Raw genomic sequence first — 24,223 nt, forward strand, 5'->3', positions numbered from 1 at the left:
TTAAGAGGAATGGGAGGGGAGAAACTGCCAACAGCAGTTACAGGCGGCCCTTTTAAGGGGTCTGTGTGCGAGGGAAAGCAGCAGGCATTGGTGCGGTAGCTAGTAAGGAGGAAATGATTTAGAATGACGGTCAAGTGCGATACCTCCGAGTGGGTGCTTGGGGATGGGCGTTGGCCTTCGGCAGGTGCGTGAGCTATTTATCCACAGCAACTGGGGAGAAGGCAGGGTGCGCAGAAAGAGATGCTGAGATTGCTTCATCTCTTGCAGTGAAATTGGAAGCAGGGTCCTCCGCCGAGTGACGATGGGGAAGGACGGGTTGGAGGTAGGAGACAGAAAGGAAAGTCTAACCTAGTTGGTGGCAGAGTGGGAGAAAATGGACTAGGGAAATAGGATTCCTGGACAGCCACAAGGATCTGTGAGGGGTGTGAACGGCCATGAATGTAAAGAAGACCTGTCAGCAGAGTTGGGGGATTGGCTTCAGCCACATTCAGCAGCAGGAGTCTGACCATGGCCCACACAGATGGGTGGGTGTCACTGCGGTTGTGGGGTTCCAGGGGGAGTGAGAGAGAAGCAAGGGAGTTACTAAGTTCAGACTGCCTTATGCGTTAGTGTCGGAGTCAGAGCTTTTGGCCCTACGATAAATTGCCACCCCTGCACCCCAAAGCAGTCTCTAAACATCTAGTTATAGATAGCACACTGCTAGGATTTATATAAATAGTTCACAGCTACCCTGCACTGCCTGTATAAACCTAGCAGTAAAAACTACCTGACAGTTCTTGGCCATTCAAGACTTCGAGAATGGGATGGATCATCTCACATGAAAACAGCTGCTGCTCTTCCTTTAATACATCAAATAGTACCTCAGAAAAATCACGTGCTTTGGGTTTATTTTTGTGGATCCCAATTTTCTCGTTTAAAGTGAAGTCAAAATAATTCTGGGTACTTTAGCTGGAGAGACCTACCAGGAAGACAGCTGCCTAAGTAGTATGGTTTAGGGAGACAGGGACCAGTCCGTCCAAACCAAATGCCTGTGCCTCTGCTGAAGCCTGAGGTGCCAGCAGAAGTGCTCTCTGACCTGAAGAAAGGGGTAACTCCGGAGGCTGTAGAGCTGGCGGCAGACTCAGAGGAGTGGAGCATTTGTGGGTGGGGAGAGGCAGGGCACTTGGTCTTCTCTAAAAGATGCTTTGGCTTTTCTGTTACCATGGGTGAGCACAGGACTGGTGTGGCAGAATCTTACAATTTTTCAAATTAACCCAGAAATCATGACTTTTATATGGAATCTCTGATTCTCAAAGGTTGGCAACGTTTTTTCAAAAAGCTAAAAACATTTTTACGAGCAAACCAGAAAGTTTTGAATTGTGTTGTAAAGGCAGTAAAAACCTTTAAAAATATAAATCCTTCTGGGGTAATAATACTTAATTTCATCAATTTTTCCTACTAGAGTCTAGTGGAGAACATTTCAGCCTATTTTCGAGAATTGGTTTTGTTAGATAGAAAAGTAGGAATACTGTGAATGCTTCAAGCTGCTGTCTCAGCCCCGGTGGCTTTATCACTGCTTGTTGTTCAGATTGTGGATCCGTGGTCTAATATGCTGATGTTCATTATAATCTTTTTATATATTCTCACTTCTTAAAATCTGATGAAAGATACCATGAAAACAGTGAAAGAAATGCAGATATCAGAACTTTAATGAAATCACTCAAGTGTTGTGCCATCAATGTTTACTTTTACAGGGATTCAGAATTTCAGTTACTTAAGAGTAAAATTCCTTGAGTTTTCCTAGAATATACTGATTCACTTCATGTCATTTTCCCTGCTTTTGGCTGGATGACTACCTTATTCAGTATTTCTCCTCTTCCCACTGAGACATTTGATATGAATACATCCTTAGCAATATCAGCAAACCTACATAAAGAAAGCAGCCCATAAAACCAAAGTGTTCTAATCCCCTGAGTAAGGAATAGTAAGAACAATGGGAGTATTAATATTGGTGATTATAACAGTTAAATATGACCTTAGGTATTTTGTACCCGTCATCTCTGCTCATCACAATACCCCTAGTAGGTTGGTAAGTTTGTTCTCATTTTACAAATACAGAAACTAAAGTTCAGAGAGAAGAGGCAACATGCTCAGTGTGTCAAAGACAATAGTGACAGAACCAAACATTAAACCCAGCGGTGTCTGGTTATGTCTTCAGGTTTCCATTTATGGTTTGGCCAAGGGTTCAAAACTATTAACAGCTTCTCCCTTCTGGCTCTGAGTTTAGAGATACAAAGATGAATACACAGTTCTTGCCTCTAGAGACATTATACTCCAGCAGAGAAGACACAGAGATGTATTTTCAAAACCGCATGGCAGGCGGGAGAATTAGACCCAAACTACACAATATTGAGAGGATGAACAAGATTAGAGCAGGGCCTAGGGAAGTTTAATCAAGTGGACGATACTCTAAATTGGATTTTTAGGAATGAGTAAGAATTAGGTTGAAGAACTAGGGGGGAGAATATCCTAGGTGAGAAACAAGCGGCATAAATAGATGATGTGTGATGCTTGCAGTAAACTGAAAGATGTACTTCTGTACATTCAAGTTCAAGTCGAGAAGTAGGAGGAGACGAGGTGCTTGCCTGTATACTGAAGATACCATTGAAGTGTTACACAGTCAGATTTGGGTTAAAAAAAGGAATGCCCTAGCAGCCATTGAAGGATGGATTGGAGGACATATTTAGAGATTTTAGGGCTCTTGTCTTTACTTTGTTCTCAGAAAAATTTTCCTAGCAGAGTCTGTTATTTTGTGCGTATAGTAAATTTCTATTAATTATTACCAAGTATATTCTTAAAAGGAAGCATAGTTCAAAAACTTCATCCTTACATCAAAGGTAAATTGTTATGAGCTGATGAGACGATAGTAGGACACGCTGCTGTTGGCACTGGCCAGCATCATGCATGCGTGCAGTACCTCTTCTCAAGAAATAAAGATGGACACATTGTCAGCAGAAATCACAAATTTATTAACTCTTAAATATATCAATCAGTCATTTACCATTATGGCAAGAAATATATACAGTGTCCCATGGTAAACTGCAGTGTTTCAAAATGATAGAAGATATAATAAATGTGTAATTCAGTTGTGGTGGAGAGAACAAATCACAATTTCCTCACATCTTAGTGCGGAAGACAAACTTGATCTACAGTAATATTCAACACCACATGCTAAGTTAAAAGTGTAAAAAAAAAAAAACCACTCTATACCTATTATTTTTAAAATACATGTATGCCACGTGTAGCTGCTTCACAAAAAGAAAAGAAATCAAAAAGGGAAAAACGAGGCCATTTTTCACAGATCTCATTGGCAGGTTAACATGGCTCAATACATTTACTGTATATATTTATTTTAAATATATATTTTTAAGTCGTGTAATTATCAGAAAAGCTTCAATCCATCTACCATACATCCACTAGCAACGATATCTAAGGTGATTAGTCATCAACACAGAAGGTGAAATGAGAGAAAGAGGGAGGGTTGTTTAGTTTTTTGCTTCTGCTTTAAAAATAGGCTTCTGAAGACTGTGAGTTCCTATTGTTAAAATAACGCTGATGAAGATGCCATGCACTATTAAGCATTTCAGGGAAGAGAAACAGCCTTACAGGAGTTGAATAAACAAAGGAGAAACGAGAAGCACAAAGAAAATCCGGCATTTCCCTTTCTTTTTAAACTGGAAAATGCTCACTGCACACGGGGAGATAATGTTTCTGACACGAGAGAAGCTAAGAGAGCACAAGCCACCGAGATCAAGTTCTGAACACTTAGTAGAATGGAAGTCACTTGCAGGCCTCTCTGACTCTAGAAAACCAGCCAGTGGTGGTGGGGCAGGGGGCGCCCCTCCCACTAGGCAGAACTGAGTGCGTGTGCACCGAACCCTGATCCATTACAACCTGGTATTCTCCCGGCCAGTCCCCCAGTCCGCGGGACACTAGGAACCTCACTGTTTTTACCCAAAATTTAAACAAGTCTAATACCGCTCATCTAGGATCCCTATGTCCAAACTAGAGCCGAAGCAGAATTAGAAACCTTTAAAATCTTGACATTTTTGTGGGTCCTGAAGATGATCGAAAGTGCTAGTTTAGTTACCCCCATTATGCAAATTTCACTTTCCTTTCTGTCTCTGTGTGAGAAAAGACAGAAGAGGATGGAGAAAAAGCCAAGAGCAACAAGTACAAATGGAGAAAAGAGAGTACATATTTGAGAAAGGATTCAGTGAATTCACCAGAAGTGTGAATGTATCTTAAAGTGATCACTCATAAATTATGTGAATGTTTCCAGTTTCCAGTTTGACCAAAAACATGACTTCCAACTGATTCTCACTTCCACATTCATGAGTGATTTTGCCCACATATCAACCTACTTCAATCATTAGCAATTTCAACCAGGGTCACACCAGGAAATTGAAGGTATATATATATATATATATTTTGCTTTTTGTTAAACAAGCCAAAACTGATTAACAGCAAAGAGTTTTAAAAATTTATGTTTCTCTTACAAACTGTCATTCAGAGAATAATTTTGAAGTCTGTTATATCTTGGCATAAACAAACTTGGTGAATAGGTTGTACTTGGAATATTGAGGATTTTTTTTTTTGTCCGACCTCCCCCTATTGTTTGCCAACAGTAGTTGAAGTTTGCATGGAACATCCCATAGCTGAAGTGTGAACAATGTACAGGAAGGGACAGATGACAAGATGGTGCATCACATACGCATTACATGTGGGACCTTCACAACCTCATGCACTCAGAGACATGCATGAAGAGGAGGGGAGGACGGCCCAGGGTTACCATCCAGGTGCCTTGAGAACAGAGAATGCAGAAGTGGCACTGCTGAAATTTAGCTGAAAAAAAGGGGGGGGGGAGTGAGAAATAAGTTATACTGTTTTACAAAATACTGTCAAATTGTTTTGCCAAAGATGTGACTAGGCTGCAGTTTCATAACTCACTCAGCTAAATTAATAGATCGAAAATACAGTTGTATAAAAGATCTTTCCTTGTGCTCATTAAAAGATGAAATTCATAATGTTAAACAGAGACAATATTAAAATAGGAAACAGTATTAATTATCTGTCAACTTGTCCACATAGAGCTAAGCTGAAAATAGTAACAGGAACCCCGTCTTCAATCACATTATTGAACTTAAATATGCATTGTAAGCAATCATGTTTACTAAACAGATATTTTGTTGAAAGAGGCGAAAAGTTTAAGTGCATTCTTAGCTTTTGTCATTATTCTTAGGTTCCTTGGGAAGTTAAACCTTAGAAGTCCGTTTAACGAGGAATATAGCTTCAGAAGTAGGGAAAACATATTATTTAATTGGACGTCTCTCTCTCTCTTTTTTAATCCAACAGCAGGGAGCACGATTTCTTAAAAGCTCTGACAAGGTTCAGTGCTTTGAGTGGAGGAAATATTCACAACATCAGCACACGTATCTGAATCCTAGTCCAAGTTAAGAAACAAATCTTAAAAAACAACACAGGCGTGAATTACAGTCAACTTTCAATTATCCTCTGGAATTACTCACTATGTAAGTTTTAAATTTCAGCTTGACTTCCTCTTGTGGCCTGTCCTCATGGTCAAATACCATTAAACTCAGTCAGGCACAGCAAATTAATTTATATATTAACCTTAGCCAAGTGTGTAACACAAATTACTACCTCTGGAAAAACAGACACCAAAAAAATCCTAGAGCTTGATTTAAATTAGGTCTGGATAATTGAGAGTTGTCTGAATTGACCCAGACTGGACTTTTGATGCAGGAACTCCAGGGTATCCTAAAATGCCAAGATCCGTACGCTAAAGGGAGGCTCTTCTCAGCACTTGCTACCTTTAAAACAAGGGTTATGCTACAAAATGAGGCCACACATTAGACTCAAGAGCTCATGCAAAAATGCTATAAGTTTTCAAAGACCTTTTATATTTTCCATTGAATACAATGCAAAGGAAAATATCCTTAAAGGGAAGAAAAACAGCCATGCAGCTTTTTAGTCATTAGCTCCATTCACAAAGTATCACGGAGCAGAATGTTACTTACAAGACCCATATGTGAATGGTTTTCAGGCCTTAGATGTTTTGCCACAAAGAGGTGCTTCCTGAGAAGTTTTCTTTCCCATTTGGAATACAGGACGGCCTATTAAGAGAAGCCCCATTTAAGCCACCTGGCATAAAATGAAGTTTTCTTAAATAGGCTCCATCCCATAACTACTTCAGGGAATTGGAGAAAAACCTAACCCTACAGTACTGTATGATCGTAATCCCTTCCATATTAACTGGCAATTCGTGCTGTACCTCTTTGGGGTAAAAAACACACAAACGTGGGTGTCTTCATTATTATATTCCTTTGTCATTCTCTTAATAGGATGAAATTCTAAAAATAGCTACTTTTCCTTCATCTACTTTCTACAAATCCAACAGTGATCTATAATTATTAAGGCTATAGAGGAGGCCTTTGAAAACCACTGTGGTACATTATTAAACTAAGAAATTTTGATAGATTCTCCGGAGTTGAATGGCTGTTTGTATAAATTTGACTCCCCCCATCCCAGCCCCCAATATTAACAAGTGATCCTGGTGAGAGAATTTGGAATGAGATCAGCAGTGGGCCAAAGTTCTGAGTCTAAACTTCCCTTGTTTTCATCTCATCCCTTCACTGATGCAACCTTATTTCCCATTAATATTCCCCTTTACCCCAGTTGGAGCCAGTCTTCCTTACCCATACTCCTCGACCATATGAAACTAACATCCTGACATTGTTGTATCCTTCTGCTATTGCTTGATTTTCTTCCATTTGCTCCAGGTCTCCAAATCCCACTTGGAATGTTGGACAAGGTCTTAAATGATATCTTCTACACAAGGTATACTTCCAAACTGTTATTAACAGTTTGCTACATTGGTCATTCATTCCATTCTACTCTGAAGTTATGAACCTCATAATTTTTCTTCGGTATCCGTGATAACTTGCTTTCTAAAGTAGAGTATAAGTTTCACCTTGTATTTTATCTGGTACAAGTTAGGCGTCTAGGAGATGTGCAATAAATGTCCATCTAATTACTGACTGGAAGAGCAGACGTAACATCTGAGGTAGAGTGGCATAGGGACGAAGACCCTGAGACACCTGCTGCTTGTACTTTAAATGTTATGTTTACAGATTTCTTCTAATATCTGTTACTGAGCCCAGTAGATAATCTATAAAGTTCCCGATATTATAGTGGCCACTTTAGAAACTCTTCACATTCCTCTGCCTGTTGTGACGATGAAGTCAGTTTACCTTATTACATGATTTAACAAAAAGGAACCAGCTTGCTAGGGTATCCTCCAGTTTCTACTGTGTGTGTTTCAACCCACACACAGCTGGTTTGATCTTTCTAGAGTTAGTCTGTTTCTCCTTCAACATTCCCACCAATGTAACTGACTGCGAGCATTAAATAACATATATCATGTTATTAACAATGGAGTAAGTGAAAAGCGCTGACCATGGGTATATTAACAAAGAAGCTGACAGCCTGGAAATATTTACTTGATGGGTACTGTTGGCGACCCAGAGCGATGAAAATGAACGTTCTGCCACTTTCCATCCCGGCGATGCCACACGCGAGTCTCTTCTGACTGCATTGTCTTTGGCATTCCGCTGCCATCCATGTACTGCGTAAGCCTAATGTATGCTATGCAGGCGGCATCATCACCTACCAGGTGCACATGGGGGTTCAGGATAATTGTGTGGATTGGTTTATTGCTTTTGGACAAAGCTGAAAGAGAATAACATGAAAAACAGAACTTAGTTTCTACATGAAGTAAACCATTAACTTCATTTGGGGCCAACGAATGGAATACTACTCATTCATTCAACTACAAATTGTTTGCACTAATTGAGTCCCTGGCACTGTGCAAAGTAGATAGTCATTATTTTCTGTGCTTCCCTTTATAGAGAATTTGCATGTCACTCTGGAAGCTTTGGTGGGGGAAAAGCTGAAGAGATGTATTTATTTATAATGGGAAGTGTTTAGAAACAGAAGCCCTGATACCACTAGAGTGGGAGAAGGCCTGGCCTAGATGCCGGGAGCAGGTGACAGGCTATCCTGTGGTCTTGTTCGTTTTTGTTAGTTGGTGAAGTACATCGGACAAGGGAAATATGGAGTATCAAATATGGAGAAAACGGTTTCCAGCAACAAAAAAACCCAAACACCTAGCCATAGAATGAATTTGTTTCCCCATCTCATCCTGGGACTCCTTCATGAAGTCCATTCCATGATAGTCCAGTGGTGGTCATCCCGTAAAAATCCAAAATTTGGTTATTGGTCATATAGTCTGGTTCTGATTCTCTAGTTCATTCTCTGATTAAGCAGCCCTCCCTAGGCTCTAGCCTTTGGTGTTTTGACAATAGCTACATGTTCTAATTATTCAGTGACCAAGAGATGTGAATATTTAATGCAAATGATGATTGATGTTTTCTTTTAGATCACTAAAACAGGCTGAACTGTGTTTACCTGTTGTCCAATCCTGCTTCCTGTTCTCGGAAAAAATATGAGTAAATTACTCAGTGCTACAATCATATACAAAAGAATACCTCATTATGTATTTATGGTAAGTAATGATACATAAAGTGTTGAAATATTTCATGGGTTAATTATTTTACTAGAGATGAGATGTGTCAGTGGGGAACCAACTGAAAGAAACATTAAGAGAATGGGAAAATATACTGAAGCTTTGTTAAGGCCAATTTACCACATAATTCTTTGTAAAACCCAGTGACTATAAAAAAAAATTCATTAAACATAACTTAAAAATCCATGCCAAGGTAGACATTCTTGTTAATGCTTAAAATTACTAGAAGCGAGCTTGATTAATGATTACTACACTTCTTAATTTACCAAGATCTCACCACCCTATGCATCACGCAAACAAAACACAATACCTAGTCTTTAGGTGTAAGGAAACGAGGATAAAAAGAATTTCTGGGTTACACTTGGTTTTTTGATGACCTCAAGGATTTCTGCAGGAATTTCTTTTGTGTGGCTGTTTCCTCCGAGACCACTAAAATTCATTTAATGGCAACTGAAATACTTACCGGGTCACTCATTTTCATGTACATTTTACTTTGAAAATGAGCACTACTAAATATGCTTGAAAGCACTCCTTTGTCAAATATTCTGACACGCTATGGTGTTTTTTTATGAAAACTTTTTTGGTGATTCATTTTACAGCTTATATCATACATTTATTGGGACTTACATGGGGTATATTCAATCAACATTACCTTTTATAAATCAGATAGTTTTCAAAACACCAAAACTTAAGCTTGTCATTTTTTAAAAATTTGAAATACAGAAAATTTTATGACGTAAAATGCTGGACTAAGGTGAAAATTCTCATTGCAGAATAGAGCAAAGAAAACTGAAAATCTGGGAGAAATTCAAAGAAAAGTTGGAAAAGACATGTTATTAATTTAGAATAATGTACCATTTTCAAAGTAGAATCGGTGAAAGTCCATCCCTTCCACTAAATTACCCAAAGCTTCAGGTTCAAAAGCAGTAAGGCCTGGATCACAGATTTTTCTGTAGGGACAAAGAACAAAAACATAATGAAAATAACCAATACACGAGTTTATGTATTTTGTTTCACACATATCCACTTTTACACGTATCAAACAGTGTTTTTTAAAGAGACTCCTTTACTAAATATATAAAATTTCTTTCCCAGGCCTTGGCAAGGTGGGTTGAGGAGGATGTGAAAGCATTTTGCAGAGAACTCTGACAGGGGCAAGGTAATGCAGCAAGTTCCAGCAGAGAATCATCTATCCTACTTCAGGAATCTCTTTTTTAAAATTTCTGCTTTTCTATATTTCCAAGGTGAATTTTCTAGTCTTTCTCCAGTTTTTTAAATGCTGCCCAAGACCAATACACGCTCCAAGTCATACAAACCCAACTTTGGCTCTGAAATAATTTGGAAGAATTTCTGACACCTTCTACATTCATATCAAATATCTCTATTATTGACTTGAAGGCAGGTGTCACATCCTATACTTCCTGAAAAAGGTGTATTCAAAGTTTGAGCTTTTAAAATAAAATTAGTGAAATGTACAAATTAGTTTTCTTTGTAATCCTAGAAATGTAATTCAACAAAAAGATGCAACATTCTTAAATATTCAGAGAATGGTTAAACACCTATGTAGCAGAAACTGTTTGAAACAATTATAATGCAACAATTAAGACTGGAATAGAAATGAATGCAAAGTGCTTGAAAACCAGATTACTTACATATGGGACAGGGAAGATTTAAGAGAAAAAATGTGAGCTGGGCTTTCAGGAATAAGTAGGAATTGTTCAAGTGTGTGGAAGATGGTAGGAAGGAGGAGGGTAGCAATTACAATGGCATAGTAGTGTGAGAACATAGGATATGTTTGGGGTATGATGGACGGTTAGTCGCTTGATCTGGTGAGCACTGGGTATGTGTGTGTAAATCCATTGAAACAAAGGGGAAAACAGTTCCTTGGGCCTATGGTGATCGAGGTAGGCTTCTCAGAGAAAGTGACCTAAGATCAGATTTGATGAATGAGTGGAAGTTTACAAAGTAGATAAAAGGATTTGGGGGCTACATCTAAAACATTCCCCATCTGGGAAGCAAAACATTTTAACTGTTCACAGAAATACAAGTTGCAAAAGGCCAACTCACTATGGTTCTTTGCAGTATTGTTCATAGAATGTGGAACTGATTTTTTAAAGAACGCTTTTAAGGTAGAAAATACTTTAAACAAACAAATCAGTGATGATTCTTTGTGTTTAAAAAAAAAAGCCTTCAAGGCAAGAGTGGCAGGGTAATGGGTTGGCATTTTACATTCTGCCTTAGACTTGCTGGTGGGCAGGTACTTCCAAGCTCAAAGTCAAATATATAATCTCTTCCTAAGAGGCAAATGGGAAGAACAGTGTTCCTATGGTAACAGGAATTCTGCCAGGGGCTATTCCTCTATAAATATGATTTTTGGTTGTCAACCAAAATTTTTTACTACCTTATATTAGCACTAAAATCATCTGAGAGTCACTGTACCATGATGGATCTCTTTACCTAACCATCAAAAGAGTCCGTATATCTGAAAACCTGTTAATGTGTTCTTTCTCTTGCCTATGTATATATGTATTTATTGCCTGTCATAGACTTTGGATAATAAAGGATTCACAAAGCTTGCCACTTGATGTAGGTGTGTGTGCACAGATGCTCTGAACAGGTGTTCTAAGGACCAGAGAACAGAGCTTCACCAATGTATTCTGCCATCCAAAAAGCTCCCAAATGGAAGGTCCCGTTGGATTATTCCTGGGCCTGAGAATGCAACATCAGGCCGGACTATAGGCCTCCATAGGCAAACTGATGTGATTCCAAGGAATTGCGTTATTTAATATATGGTATTTTAAACTGTTGGAGAAGATAGGAAATATCCCAGTTTTTGCTGGCTACCACCACCACCAAAACACACTTTTTACTATTCCACAGGAGAAGGCTATTACCAAAAAAATAACATATATTTTTTTAAAGAGTATTTTCATGTTCGTTTGGAGAATCCTATAGGTATTTTCATGTTCGTTTGGAGAATCCTATAGGTCTAACAAAGTTATGAGCAAAAAGAGTAAAAGAGCAGGTTGTATGGCACAGACTTCTCAAGTGTTTAAAAGGGAACTCTCGTTTCTCACAGTAGAGTTTTCTTTTAAACTTCATATTGTACTATTTCATTTCAAGTGTACTTTATTAAATCATGTTGAACAGTTGATACAAATACACATGTATATGCATGTGTTTGCAATTTATAAGAAGCAATCTTGGGTTTAATTCTACACTGTTACTCTCTTCCATATTTTATATTTGGCTATTTGTAACTGATGATAGAAGAAATACCTTACATAAAATTGGGGGAAAAAAGCCTCACACATAGTTGTATTTCCCAGAGGCAATGTCCTTTTATCCTTTTTAAAACCAATTGGGCGTATTTCATTCCATTTTTAATGCTTTTTTAAAATGTGGTTGGAATAATTATGTATATCATTAATTACATCATAAGCACTTTGCCAGATCTCTAGAAACTGCACAAACATCTGTACCATTCACCACACACTACTTACTGGTTACCTTAACGTTGGACAGATGCTTCTAGTTTTTCACTATTATGAATACTGCAATAGATATGTTTATAATTTTTATCCATGCTTTAGATTAAAAATACATACCATGTTAAACTTTTGTAGGTAAAATTAGAGAATTAAAACAATTCGAAACTTCATAAATTCTTTCTGGTATATAAGAACTAAATGTCCCCTCGAACCCCTGCCACCACCAGTAACCTAAAGGTTTGCCTCTATTTACACCCCTCCAGTGGAGGAAAGTCACCATGGTCCTGCAGGATCTGCACCCCTCTGGTTGTCGGCACTTCTTATCCCTGCTGATCTCATGGGCAGAAAATGCTCTCGCATTCAAATTTGCATATTTTGGCTTTTTAAAAATTTATTTTGGCTTTTTTTCCCCCAGTATGCAAGTTTTATCTATTTGGGTAGCCTAATCATTTTACCTTCTCATTTGTGATTACTTCCTCTGCTTTTAAACTTAGATCTTTCCCATCAGAGATCAAATTCAATCTCTTTTTTGTATTTAACTCTTTCATTCAAAAGGAACCCACTCGTATGAACTGAGGGGAAGGCTCAGACTGATTTTTATCTTCACCCAAAGAGCTAGCTTATTGACCCACATACTTTGTGAAATAAGCCTTCATGCCCTATTTATTTGAATGCCTTAGTTTTGATTGGAGTGATTTCCTTTATATACCATACCCTATGATCCAGTAGTTTATAAACTTTAAGCATTTCAACCTTCCTTCAAATAAATTATGAGTTTGTTTCTTAGGTAACAAAAGAGACAAAGATAAAGTTGAGGTGTACTGGCAGAAGAGGAAGAAGGCTGCCTCACGTTGCCTCCTGGTCTCTCTTCTCTCTGTCCCAGGACCTCGACAGAGCTGCGAGGCAAAATAGTTCTTAAACCAAAATGCCCTTTTTTTGTGCTTTTTTTCTCTCCTAGTTTTGCTCTCACGGATGCTCTGCCTGGAATGCATTCCCCGGGTGGAGGTGCTGGTACTAAGTCTGTGCACTGACAGAGAAAGCCCCAGTCCTCCTGTCAGCAGTCTTGTCTTTCCTCTCTAAATCCTAAATTTACTTCTCTCCTGGGGACACTTAATTTATACCTTGAAACAAAGCTACTGTTGATATCAAACCTGCGGTTAAATATACATGAATTCTGGTACACTGAAGAATGCATTCACATAGAAAATATTTTGTCATAGGCATGAAAGCAAAATAAATGTGCGTCTACTCACGTGTAAGCTTCAAAGTCTCCATTGTTGATGGCTTCAATCAGCTGTTCAGTGACTTTGATAATTTCTTGCTTTCGTGCTAAAGGCAAAGATAAGAGTATTCTTCACGGCTTTGTCCTTTATTCTCAAAAACTCTAACAATATTGCTTTTCTTAAATGGGGTATTACTATTGAAGACACACACCCCCTCCCCTCACCATGGTGTTATTCTCTCTATAATCCTGCTGCTTATAGTGCAGAGACCAGCATAGACACAAGATTCTCAGGTCCTACTCTAGACCTACAGATTCAGAATCTGCATTTTAACAGGACCCTTAGTCACCTGGAAGTTCAAAACTATATTTTTTTAATAAGTTCTCATTACCTTTATCAATTTGAGTTTGGAAATGTTTTTCTCTTGAACATTAACAAACGTCTATCTTCAGAGTACAGATGATCTTTTACATTGAGACACTTTATATAATTATCTTTCACTGTTCAGCCCAATCAACTCTATAAAAGGGGATGCCAACACTGTAATTGCCATCATATTTAGACAAATGGCCTTCTGTAAACTGTAAATTGGAAAACCAACATACGAATCAATATGTGGACATAGGCAGATAAATTAGATGGAAGCCGCCCTGCAGAGTGGTCAACTCTAACACGAAACATGCTTTGTTTCTATTTCTAGCTCACAATTGGTAAAATTATTAATAGTTGGCTTGGCTCAAATCCCACCTATTCAGTACATTCCTTTCTGATTACATCTGCAAGTGTTCTTTGCCTTTTTTGAATGCCTACAGTGCATCATTCATTTGGTAACTAAGCATACGCTATATACCATGATACCTTCTTTAGTTAAATCATTACTGGTTTTAAATTGTTATTAAACTTTGTTCACTGTGTAACTGCCTTTCTTTTAAAAGCTCCCTGTGTGTGTGTTGGGGATGCTATTATTTTTTTTTGTATCCTTTAAGTTTTATTCCAATGTCTTTAATAAAATAGATGCTCCATAAGTTTGTCAGTTTGATCAGTTGCTATTAATGATAATCTTTTGACTTCAGAATACTATTGTTACTAATGAAATTAATGCATGAGATTTTTAAAAATTAAATTTCCCTGAGTTTTGCTTTAAGAACATTATGGTATTTCCTTAAATCACTGGAAATAAACTGGGAGCGTCATAAAAAGTTATATCCATTCTATCCTAGTGAAGTTGCTATTCATCATAGGGAAAGCTGGGCTGTTATTGATTAAAGGCTACCAGTATGCATGGAACTGATCTTCACTAAATAGGTTTGTAACCACAAAATTAAATGTTCACGTTATCCAATTATGATATTCCTTATTTAAAATAAATATCCTGTAAACCTAACTTGACTTCATTTATACTATATGAGACTACTCTATCAAATACGATTTGTCCATAAAGTGTTTGCTATAATGTCAAGGTTGATAATATCAAAAAATCACTACATAGGTTAGATTCCATATTTAGTTATATAATTAACTTTGTGTTAGAAAAAAAAAGAACATAAGGTTTCTTAGCTCCTACACATTTTAAAACACTTTTTTGCCCTTGTTCATTTGATTTATGAATATAACCTATCCAAGCATCCAAACATACTGACACGAGTAGTAGCAGGGAAGAGTTCCGTAATAGAGATGCCGCCAATGGCACATTTTAGCTTAATTTAGTTCGGCAATAAGTGATTCATCTGTCTGTGGCCTCAACAATATGAACATTTGGCAAAAATGCATGACAGCTGACCCGATTCTGGATTATAAAGGACACTGGTAAGACCGTGCTCAGGAAATGAGATTAAGAAAGTGTGACTACCAAAACTTCTTCCTCAATATTAAATCCTTATTTAAAACTAATAAATTTCTTAGTTTGCTAAGTAAAAAACTACAGTTTAGAAAACAATGCCAATTCTTAAAAACAAGCAGGGATACAAATGAACATAAGATCAGTGCCGTTTGTAAAGCTTCATTAGGCTAAGACAGTGTATAGAGTATGAAAAGTTCAAGGTCATTTTCTGAATTTTCCAAAGGTCTCTGCATTCCCTGATAAGCAAAATATGGAATTAAAATATCGGGTGTATATACATGGCCATCTCTCACCCTCTGAATCACTGTGGAAATACTTATTAGCTCTTTAATGGTTTACATGCTACAACTCGCTTAATTTTTGTCCTACGTAATCAAAGCAACACAAATTCCCTTCTCTCTTAGTTCTTAGGCTCAGAAACAATGGTCCTTTAGCAGGCAGCAGAGCACGTGGGAATTAGTGAGAATGCTTCTGTGCTGCACCATCGTAAGAACAACATGACTATCTTGGCTTTGGAGGAGCCTGGAACTACAGAATCTTAAGAGTGCTTATTTCCCTGGAGCAAATGAGCTTGAATGAGTCATAGACAGCACATGACAGCTGACTCTTTAAGGGAAAGCAGAAGTCTGGAAATGAATCATTTGTACATAGCAGTCTGTTGTGGTTGAGACTATTGCCACAGTGACCCACAGGAAGAGTGAGGTTTTGGTGCTAGTTAGCTATACTTTTCAGCAGTTAGCTTTACTTTTCAGTAAAGGACAATCACTGTACTAGGTGACTGGATGACTAAGATCTGTAGGAAGGGGCCCCTATCATCTGACCTGACCTCTTTCAAAAGATTAAGCAATGGCCACTCCAGAAGTCAAAGTGGGGACAGCGTGTGATGTGTCACTAATTAATTAACACTTAAGATCAAGGAAGAGTGTTACCAATACAGCATCCTCTGAATACCAGAAGTTTTTCCAGCCTTAGCCAGCACTTTAATCACAGAGAACTGATTACCCAGTAGTTTTATTTACAGAATGGAAGTGCTCAAGCCTAGACCCTCAGGACCCAAAATAGTTTCTGGGGATTTCCAGGTTCCTAGGGGAAATGCAGGAGAGAAAAGTAAGTGGGAGAGATACTCCAGATCCTGAGTATAATTGCTCATGCAACTATGCAGAAGAACTAGGAACATTTTCATGTTCAAATTCCTATCTTTTTGGTTCTTTCATTGTTCTAAAGAAATCTAGAAGAGTAAGAGTGTGAAAGGTCCCAGTGTTAAAAACCAACCAACCAAACAAGAAACCCTGGGAACTGAGAATTGCATAATGAAATGAGAGATTTCAGCATTTTTCAAATATTAGCAGATCTTATCTGATCAGATCAACAAGGATCAGATGTGATCAACAATGCTGAGATATGCAAACATTACCTGTTTAACAGGTAAGCACACAGATTATCGGCACTGCCCAAAGGCACAGTGTTTGCTGACTACTCCTTCCCTTCATCCTGAAAAACTCACTTCTTTCCTGCTTTTCTTACTAATTATGTGGTCACAGGATCTCACTCTCATTTGCTGTGTTATCTTTCTCCACCTGGACTTTAAATCTTTCAATTCCTTTTAAAGGTTCAGTTTGAGGCCCTCTTCTCAACATACACTGCATACCTCCGATCTTGTCCACACCAGTGTTTTATATTGCCACTTATGTTCCAATGCCTCCCACATTGTTGCTTCCTTCTTTCTAGTCCTTTCCTTCAGGTCTATGTGTCAATGCCTATTTTGGAATCTTCATTTGTATATCTCAAATGCATCTTTAACTCAACATTCCCTAAAATGAGCTTATTAACTTCTATCCCCACAAATTGATTTGCTTTTCCAGGAATCTCCCTCTTGGTAAATGGCAACATCATCATCCAGTTGCACAAACCTCGCACAACCAGAAAGAAACCTGAGAATGGTCTTTGACCCCCTCATCCCACGCACCCTAATTTTTCAAGTTCTGTTGATTTTGCTTTTTAAAATGTCTTACATATTAGTTTACTTCTTTCCTTCTTCACCACCACTCTGGTAATAAGCATCCATCATTTCTTGGACAGAATAAGTGTCTGGAGACTATGAAATCTTCAATAGTCTAGACTCTGCCCATCTCACCAAACTCATTCAAATGTTCTTTCACTTTATCCTCTCCATTCCACCCATATAACCTACTCTCAGAAATTCAAAATGGCCGTGCTTCCTTCTATCGTCAGCCCTTCATATATATTATCCTCTCTTCTTGGAAAACTATCCCCCATCTTTGCTTCCACTTCTTTTATCAGATCTCAACTATTATTTCTTCGAAAAATCCTTCTCTTACCCTCATTTTAGGAGAGGTCTCTATGTTTTAAATTCATACATACCCTACAACTGCTGTTTAAAAACACTTAGTACACATATACTTATTTGTGTGTATTTGATGACATTTTCTCTATTTGTAAGCTCACAGGGGTGGATACCCCCCCGCTGCAACCCAACAACTAGCACCATACATGTTTAGCAAATACGTGAAATGAACAGTGGTCCAGAGCAAACTTGAGCGCTTTCTGACTCCCAATCCAGTGGCCTTTCCAACATACACATTTTTTAATGTTTAAAGGTTAGGGAGCCTTTAAAAATATACAACTGATAAAACAATTCAGATATAAAGAAGCATGTCTTACTGCTTACTGATGATGAAAGAAAATGCTCTTCAATTTTTCTAAAACTAAACAAATTTTTTTCTCTTCTTGACTTCCTCACTTTGGCTAATGCAACCACAATTTTACCAGGGTTTTCCTCATATTCTGTCCTCCACAAGTCATACAATTTTTCATCACCAGCTACAATGATGTTTCCTAGGGTATATCCTCAGCCTCTTCATCTTTTTGCTTGTCCTTGGCAATCTCATTCATTCTTCTGGCTTTGACCATATAATGGAGACTGCCAAATCTTTATCACTAATCTTAAAACTTTCTAGGCTCCAAGTTCATATTTCTAACTGCATCGTTAACACCTCTGGTTATCCTTGCATTTCAGACCTAGTAGGGTGCCCAAGATGGACCTCAAGTATCTCCCTTGCAAAATCTGCTGCTTCTCTTGTAACACTCATCTTGGATAATGATAACATAATCTACTCAGTTGTCCAACCAAAAGCCTTGACACTTTTCTTTCAATTCTTCATATAGCTGATCACCCATTCCTCTTTACTCATCCAAATCTTTCTCAGATCCATTTCTTCCTTTTTAGGCTAATGGCCACTACAATGATTCTGGCTTTTAGATGTTCCTAACCCCTCCTGCTCCAAGGTCAGATCCCACACACGCCCACCACCCCCACCTCACTGCTGCAAAATCATCTCTACAGAATAGAGCTAACCGTGCCCCTCTCCTCCACCGTCTAGAAGCGGAGCCCAAGCTTCTTTGTTCTTGAAAGGTCTTCCTACTTTATTTTGCTAGCTGTGACTCTTGACACTTCTTTTCCCCCAGGAGTCCCACATAACCTATTCTACAACTCCACCAAGGGCCTTACTCTTCCTCAACTGGTCCTGGCTCTTTGATAATGCTATGCCTTTTCTCACACTATTTCTTCTGTCTGGAAACTCTCCCTCTTCTGTCTGGAAATCTTCAATATTCTGCTCCAAAGTTATCACTTCCTTATAGCCTTTTCTAGGCTTCATTTGCAGCTTTTTGGTTGTATTGCAGTCCTCCTAAAGCATCATCACAGGATGTTCATATATCCGCCTAGGACTTGACCGTTTTCTAGCTTCAAAGCCTAGCACTGAGTAAATGTCTATAAATGCATGCACATGTGAAGAAATACACAGATAAGGTATCTAAAATATTATGTGCATTTCGAAACATTAGATAAGTGCCACGTATATGGGTGATGATGATCGTTTCTGATAGCAGTCTGAATGTGACGGAGCTAACTGAAAAGGCACTCACGGATCTTGCATATCTCATAATCGGCAGAGGCCACAGGACTTTAAATGCCAGAGTAATCTATATAGGCTTAGGTAGATAAACTAGACATATTTAGTCAATGTTTAAACTTGTAATTTCTTTTCAAGAGAATTGAGTGCAGTGAAAGATCCTAGTTAATCAAGCTTGAGCTTTTCAGTAGTTCTAGATTTTGGATTAACCAATGTGCTGAAATTAAACTACTTGATAATAAACCTTGATATTCAGGAGGTTATCTGGCCTACTATGAAACCCACACTAGGAAATGAACTGAATTTATAGATGCAAATTGATCTTTACTAAAATGTTAGCAGAATACCACACACTGAAATCTTTCAGAGAACTGTGCCTAAAGATTACTTACTCATGATCAAAAGTTGCACAATAAAATTACAGCTTTTATATATATATATATAGGCTTATTAGCAATTCTGCTCACTTAAAAAAAAAAGATTTATTTATTTGAGAGACAGGGAGAGAGACACCAGGGGTTGGGTGGGGGCAGGGAGAGGCAGAGAGAGAAACCCAAGCAGACACCGCTGAGTGTGGAGCCCTGTGCGGGGCTCCATCTCACGACTCTGAGATCATGACCCGAGCTGAAACCAAGAGTCAAACGCTTAAACTGACTGAGCCACCCAGGTGCTCTGCTCATCTACTTTTTGCCAATAGGTATAGTTCTATTTAATTTAACTTCTTCTTTCTACATTTCTCAGAGGTATTGGGCACTTGGCTGCCAGAGACTTGAAGGACAGGGAGGTTAAGTGACTTGCTCAAGTCATCCAGCGAAGTCAGAAGCAGTGCCAGAGCTGGAGCTTTATTTGGCTGAGATATCTGTTTAACTCACTAATCTATGTTCCTTTCCAGCCCACAGTGCCTAATTCAATATTTTGAAATCATAAACTAAATGAACCACCTAAGTGCCTTTGAACTTGCTCTGGCAAGGTGACTGACTACTTAATTACTGAGCCAAGCTTGTAATTAATTATTATACCAATTTCACAAAACTGGGTGCCCCATGGTTTTATTGTCTTTTTCCATGCTGCCATTAACAAAAATAACTCTTAGGAATAGTTATTATCTTAGGCAAATATACAAATTAGGATCATTTTCATGCTCTTGATAGTTTTATAGAAAAAGGTGCCTATCAACTCAGCTTTTTGGCATTTCCTATGCAATTAACAGCTTGCTTCTTAGTGATTTCATTTTTATTTCACTAGTTTAATGTATTAACATTCAGGAGAGTAATTTACATTATTTTGGCTTTTAAAATCAAGCCCATAGAAAATTTTAGAGTTGACTGGTTTAACCTTTAATATTTTTTTTCAAATTAAAACCTGGAAATTACCAAATTTCTATTTAAGAATTGCTGTAAAACTCACTTATCCAGAAGCCTCCTGTTCAACAAGTCAACTACTCAGCTCTTTAATCACTAGAAGCTCTCAAAATTAAAAAAAAAAAAATTATTCACACCGTCTTTGTACTTTGCTCTATAAAAACTACTCTTCGTTTCAAAGCATAAAATGTTAATTGGGGGAAGAAATACTATTAATCTTAGCCCTGTGAAGTTGCTATGACCTGACAATAAATGACTAACAAATATTTAAAACAGAAAACTCCAGCATTGGGATCACATAGTGTAAGTGAAAATAGGATTGCTTTTTAAAAAAAGTTTGTGAGGATATCACTGGGTTATAAAATACGGCAAGGTCATTCCTAAAATGACTCTGGATTTAAAGAAGAAGTAAAATATTTACTATTTTTCTAAATTAAGGGATGTGCATTTAGAAAGATTTTCATTAAAAATGGCTTAAGTAAAAGTTTTAGAGTTAAAAAAACTATACATGGTTGTATAGAATATTTGCTTATATGAAAGAATTCAGTCTAACCACATTAAAAGCAATTGAATAACTGTTCTGCCATCCTCAGCTGACTTACAGAAGCTAGAAATAGCACAACGTTGTAAAGACATTATTTTAGTATTTTTTAAAAATATTTTATTTATTTATTTTAAAGAGAGAAAGAGAGGGAGGGAGAGCACAGAGAGAGAGAGGGAGAAGGAGACTCCCCGTTGACCAGAGAGCCTGATGTGGGACTCCATCCCAGGACCCTGAGATCATGACCTGAACGGAAGGCAGACACGTAACGGACTGAGACACCCAGGCGCCCTGACTTTTTTAGTATGAAGATGTGACTCAGCTAGGGGTGGTAGCACTTCCAGTTAAGAGTTGATGACATGGAAGAAAAAGATTTTAAGAAACGCGTTCAAAGATTCACATCAACCGCTTGAGGATTAAAACTATAGTCTCCTTGATAATGTGCTCGGACCTTGAGGGCATTATGCTAAGTGAAATAAGTCACACAGAGAAAGACAAACACTGTATGCTTTCATTTATATGTGGAATCTACCAGCCAGACAAACAACAAACTCACAGAAAAAGAGATCAGATTTCTGGTTACCAGAGGCAGTACCAGGATAGGAGAAGGGGGAATTGAAGGAAGGTGGTCAAAAGGTACAAACTTCCAGTTATAAGGTAAATAAGTCCTAGGGATGTAATATACAACATGATGACTACAGTTAACACTGTTGGATGGTATATGTGAAAGTTGTTAAGAAAGTTGATCCCAAGAGTCCTCATCAGAAGAAAAAAAAATTTTTTTAAACATGTCTTTTTCTTTCTTTCTTTCTTTCTTTCTTTCTTTCTTGTATCTATTTTAGATGCTAAATGTTAACTAAACTTAGTGTGGTAATCATTTTACAATATATGTAAGTCAAATCATTATGCTGTATACCTTAAACTTATATAATGCCATATATCAATTATATCTTTAAAAAAACTGTAGTCTCCTGGCATTCAAATTTATACTTGAATGATAAGAGAAATACCAAGCTTTCTCAAGGAGTATCTCTTCTTCTATTGCAGAACCAAGGTGACAAAGTTATTTTCTCAAAAGAAAATAATCAGACTTGGAAAAGACATAATGAGACAGAATTTTTAAATATTTGGAAAGTTGTTTTTGTTTTTTGACAAGAAGGAAATCCAGCTTTCCCCAAACCCCAGAACTATAATGAGTCCAGTTAACCTCTCCAATCAATTTTACATAGTATCAGCCAAAAAAACCATGTGTGTTTCAGGTCAAAAGTAATTGTCAAAGTATTAATGCTCTGTCCTTCAGTATGAATAGCCAGAAGTGTTTAAAAAAAAAAAATCGAGAAGGGTTAAAAGACTGTGCAGTGATGAGAGTAGGCTTCCCCCCCACAATGGTTTCTATTGCTGTTGTTTAGCTTGATATTTTTAATAACTTATTCCATTCCTATATAAGAAGTACATAATTTGAATTTAGCAAAAAAATAGTTTAGTATATTCTTGGGTAAGTTTATTTATAACTACACTTTCCTGAATAATTCAACTGGTAGATTTGTGAGTGCTCCCTTGGATCAAGAATGCAAGAAAAGCTTAAGAGCATGTCCTCTATACTACAAAACCATTTTAAATCTTTGTTTTGCAAAAACCAAAAATCAAAAGCAAGCAAGCAAACAAACAAAACCCTACCAAAATTAATTGAAGTGTGATGTCCCTGAATTTACTTTAGAGAAAGAACTAGGCTAACGATAGTAAAAGTACACAATATTATTCTGCCTTCACATTTATTGAGCCCCAGCTGATCTTTTAAAGTCTTTTCTCCTTGTTTCCAGGTTCACACAAGTTTAGTCATATTTCAATACTTCTCAGCTTTTTATCACCTACCACTCTATCGATATTTTAACTCTAAGAATCTCATTTCACTTTTTTGTAAGTGTTAAGTACTTCTACTTGTCCCATTCTGAACCATTCCCTTTGATGAAGCTAAGATAACACAGCAGATCTTACTGCCACCCCAAAATACGCAGCAGCATCTCCTGTCGTAATTCTATATTTTCTAGCTAATTCTCATTTTCAACAGCTGCAAAAATAGTAGCTTGTGCTTTCATTACAAAGTCTATCATTATCCAATCCATAGCTTCCAGAATAAATAAATGAGAATTGAAAGGGCAGATGAGGTCCAATGAAGTGGGAAGAGAGAGGCCAATTCACAAAACATCATAGAATCCAGTTGCACTCATACATTATTCAGAGTACTAGAACATCTATAATCAATAGTAAATTAGGGAACTAGTGAAATAAGTTTATAGGACAAATAACATAAATAAGGAGTTTTAATTTAGAAAATTATGGAATAATGATAGATTCTCTTGATAAGTCAGTTATATAATACAGTTGTTTATGACATTGTAGGTCCAAAGGCCATAGTTCAATGTAATATATATGTGCCTGTATGCTTAACTTTGATGATGACCGTTGCTGCCTTTTGAGATGTCAGACCACTGGACTGAAAAGGCATAGCTGCAGTCAGTCTGGATATAAATTTAAAATGGCTTGTCACAACTTGGAAAACTTACTTAGATTTAGAGGAAAATAACTTACATATACCTCCCACTTTCAACACACACACACACACACACACACACACACACACACACACTCCCTCTCACAAAATGATGTAAATTCCTATAACTCTTCTGTTGTCCCTGGGCATCTGACAGATTGCACTGGTAAGACTCCTAAGACCAAGAGTCATTTTTGTGTTACTACATTTTTCAAAGCTTAATTTGGAAAGGTGAAAATATCCTATCAGACCAGAAGTTCTTAAGTGAGTTCTCAGAGCAAATGTTTTTTATTCAAGTGATACCTTACACTGGCACTATATAACCAGTTCAGCTCTAGGATATTCTGTGCTAAATTCAGCTTAGGAAATCAATGTAAAAGTACTTGTTGGACTATCTTGGCCAAATTTTACAAATCCAGTAAAGTTATTCTTGGTTTAAACAATGTGACCACAGTAATAATTAATGAACCATATATTTCAGAACATATTACTGTCAATACCATTTATTCTAATAAGTATTATAAATGTAAATTATAAATTAACTAATTATTATAAAATGTAACTTAGAGTGGATACAGTATTTTTGAGTAGGGAATATTATTTTGCCTTTATCTATTGAATTCAAATGATGAACATATAT

At 37.4% G+C, this 24,223-nt stretch overlaps 1 protein-coding gene across 14 annotated transcripts in view; it reads right to left on the bottom strand.

Annotated features, from left to right (window-relative positions):
* Window positions 1-2,990: 2,990 nt before the first annotated feature.
* Window positions 2,991-24,223, bottom strand: part of CAMK2D (calcium/calmodulin dependent protein kinase II delta) — a 312,574-nt gene continuing 291,341 nt past the window's right edge. For 7 of the 14 annotated variants that reach the window (XM_008689455.2, XM_040626263.1, XM_040626262.1 and 4 more), the window contains 5 exons: window positions 13,389-13,464; window positions 9,500-9,594; window positions 7,560-7,788; window positions 6,078-6,173; window positions 2,991-4,884 (listed from right to left, as the gene is read on the bottom strand). In XM_008689455.2, coding sequence (XP_008687677.1) covers window positions 6,107-6,173; window positions 7,560-7,788; window positions 9,500-9,594; window positions 13,389-13,464 — 467 coding nt within the window. In that variant the 3' untranslated portion in view covers window positions 2,991-4,884; window positions 6,078-6,106. Of the gene's footprint in view, window positions 4,885-6,077; window positions 6,174-7,515; window positions 7,789-9,499; window positions 9,595-13,388; window positions 13,465-24,223 lie in introns of all 14 variants that reach the window. The other 7 variants (XM_040626265.1, XM_040626267.1, XM_008689454.2 and 4 more) reach the window with 2 other exon arrangements.

This window comes from Ursus maritimus, unplaced genomic scaffold (assembly GCF_017311325.1).
Source record: "Ursus maritimus isolate PB19 unplaced genomic scaffold, ASM1731132v1 scaffold_11, whole genome shotgun sequence".
Classification (NCBI taxonomy): Eukaryota; Metazoa; Chordata; class Mammalia; order Carnivora; family Ursidae; genus Ursus; species Ursus maritimus.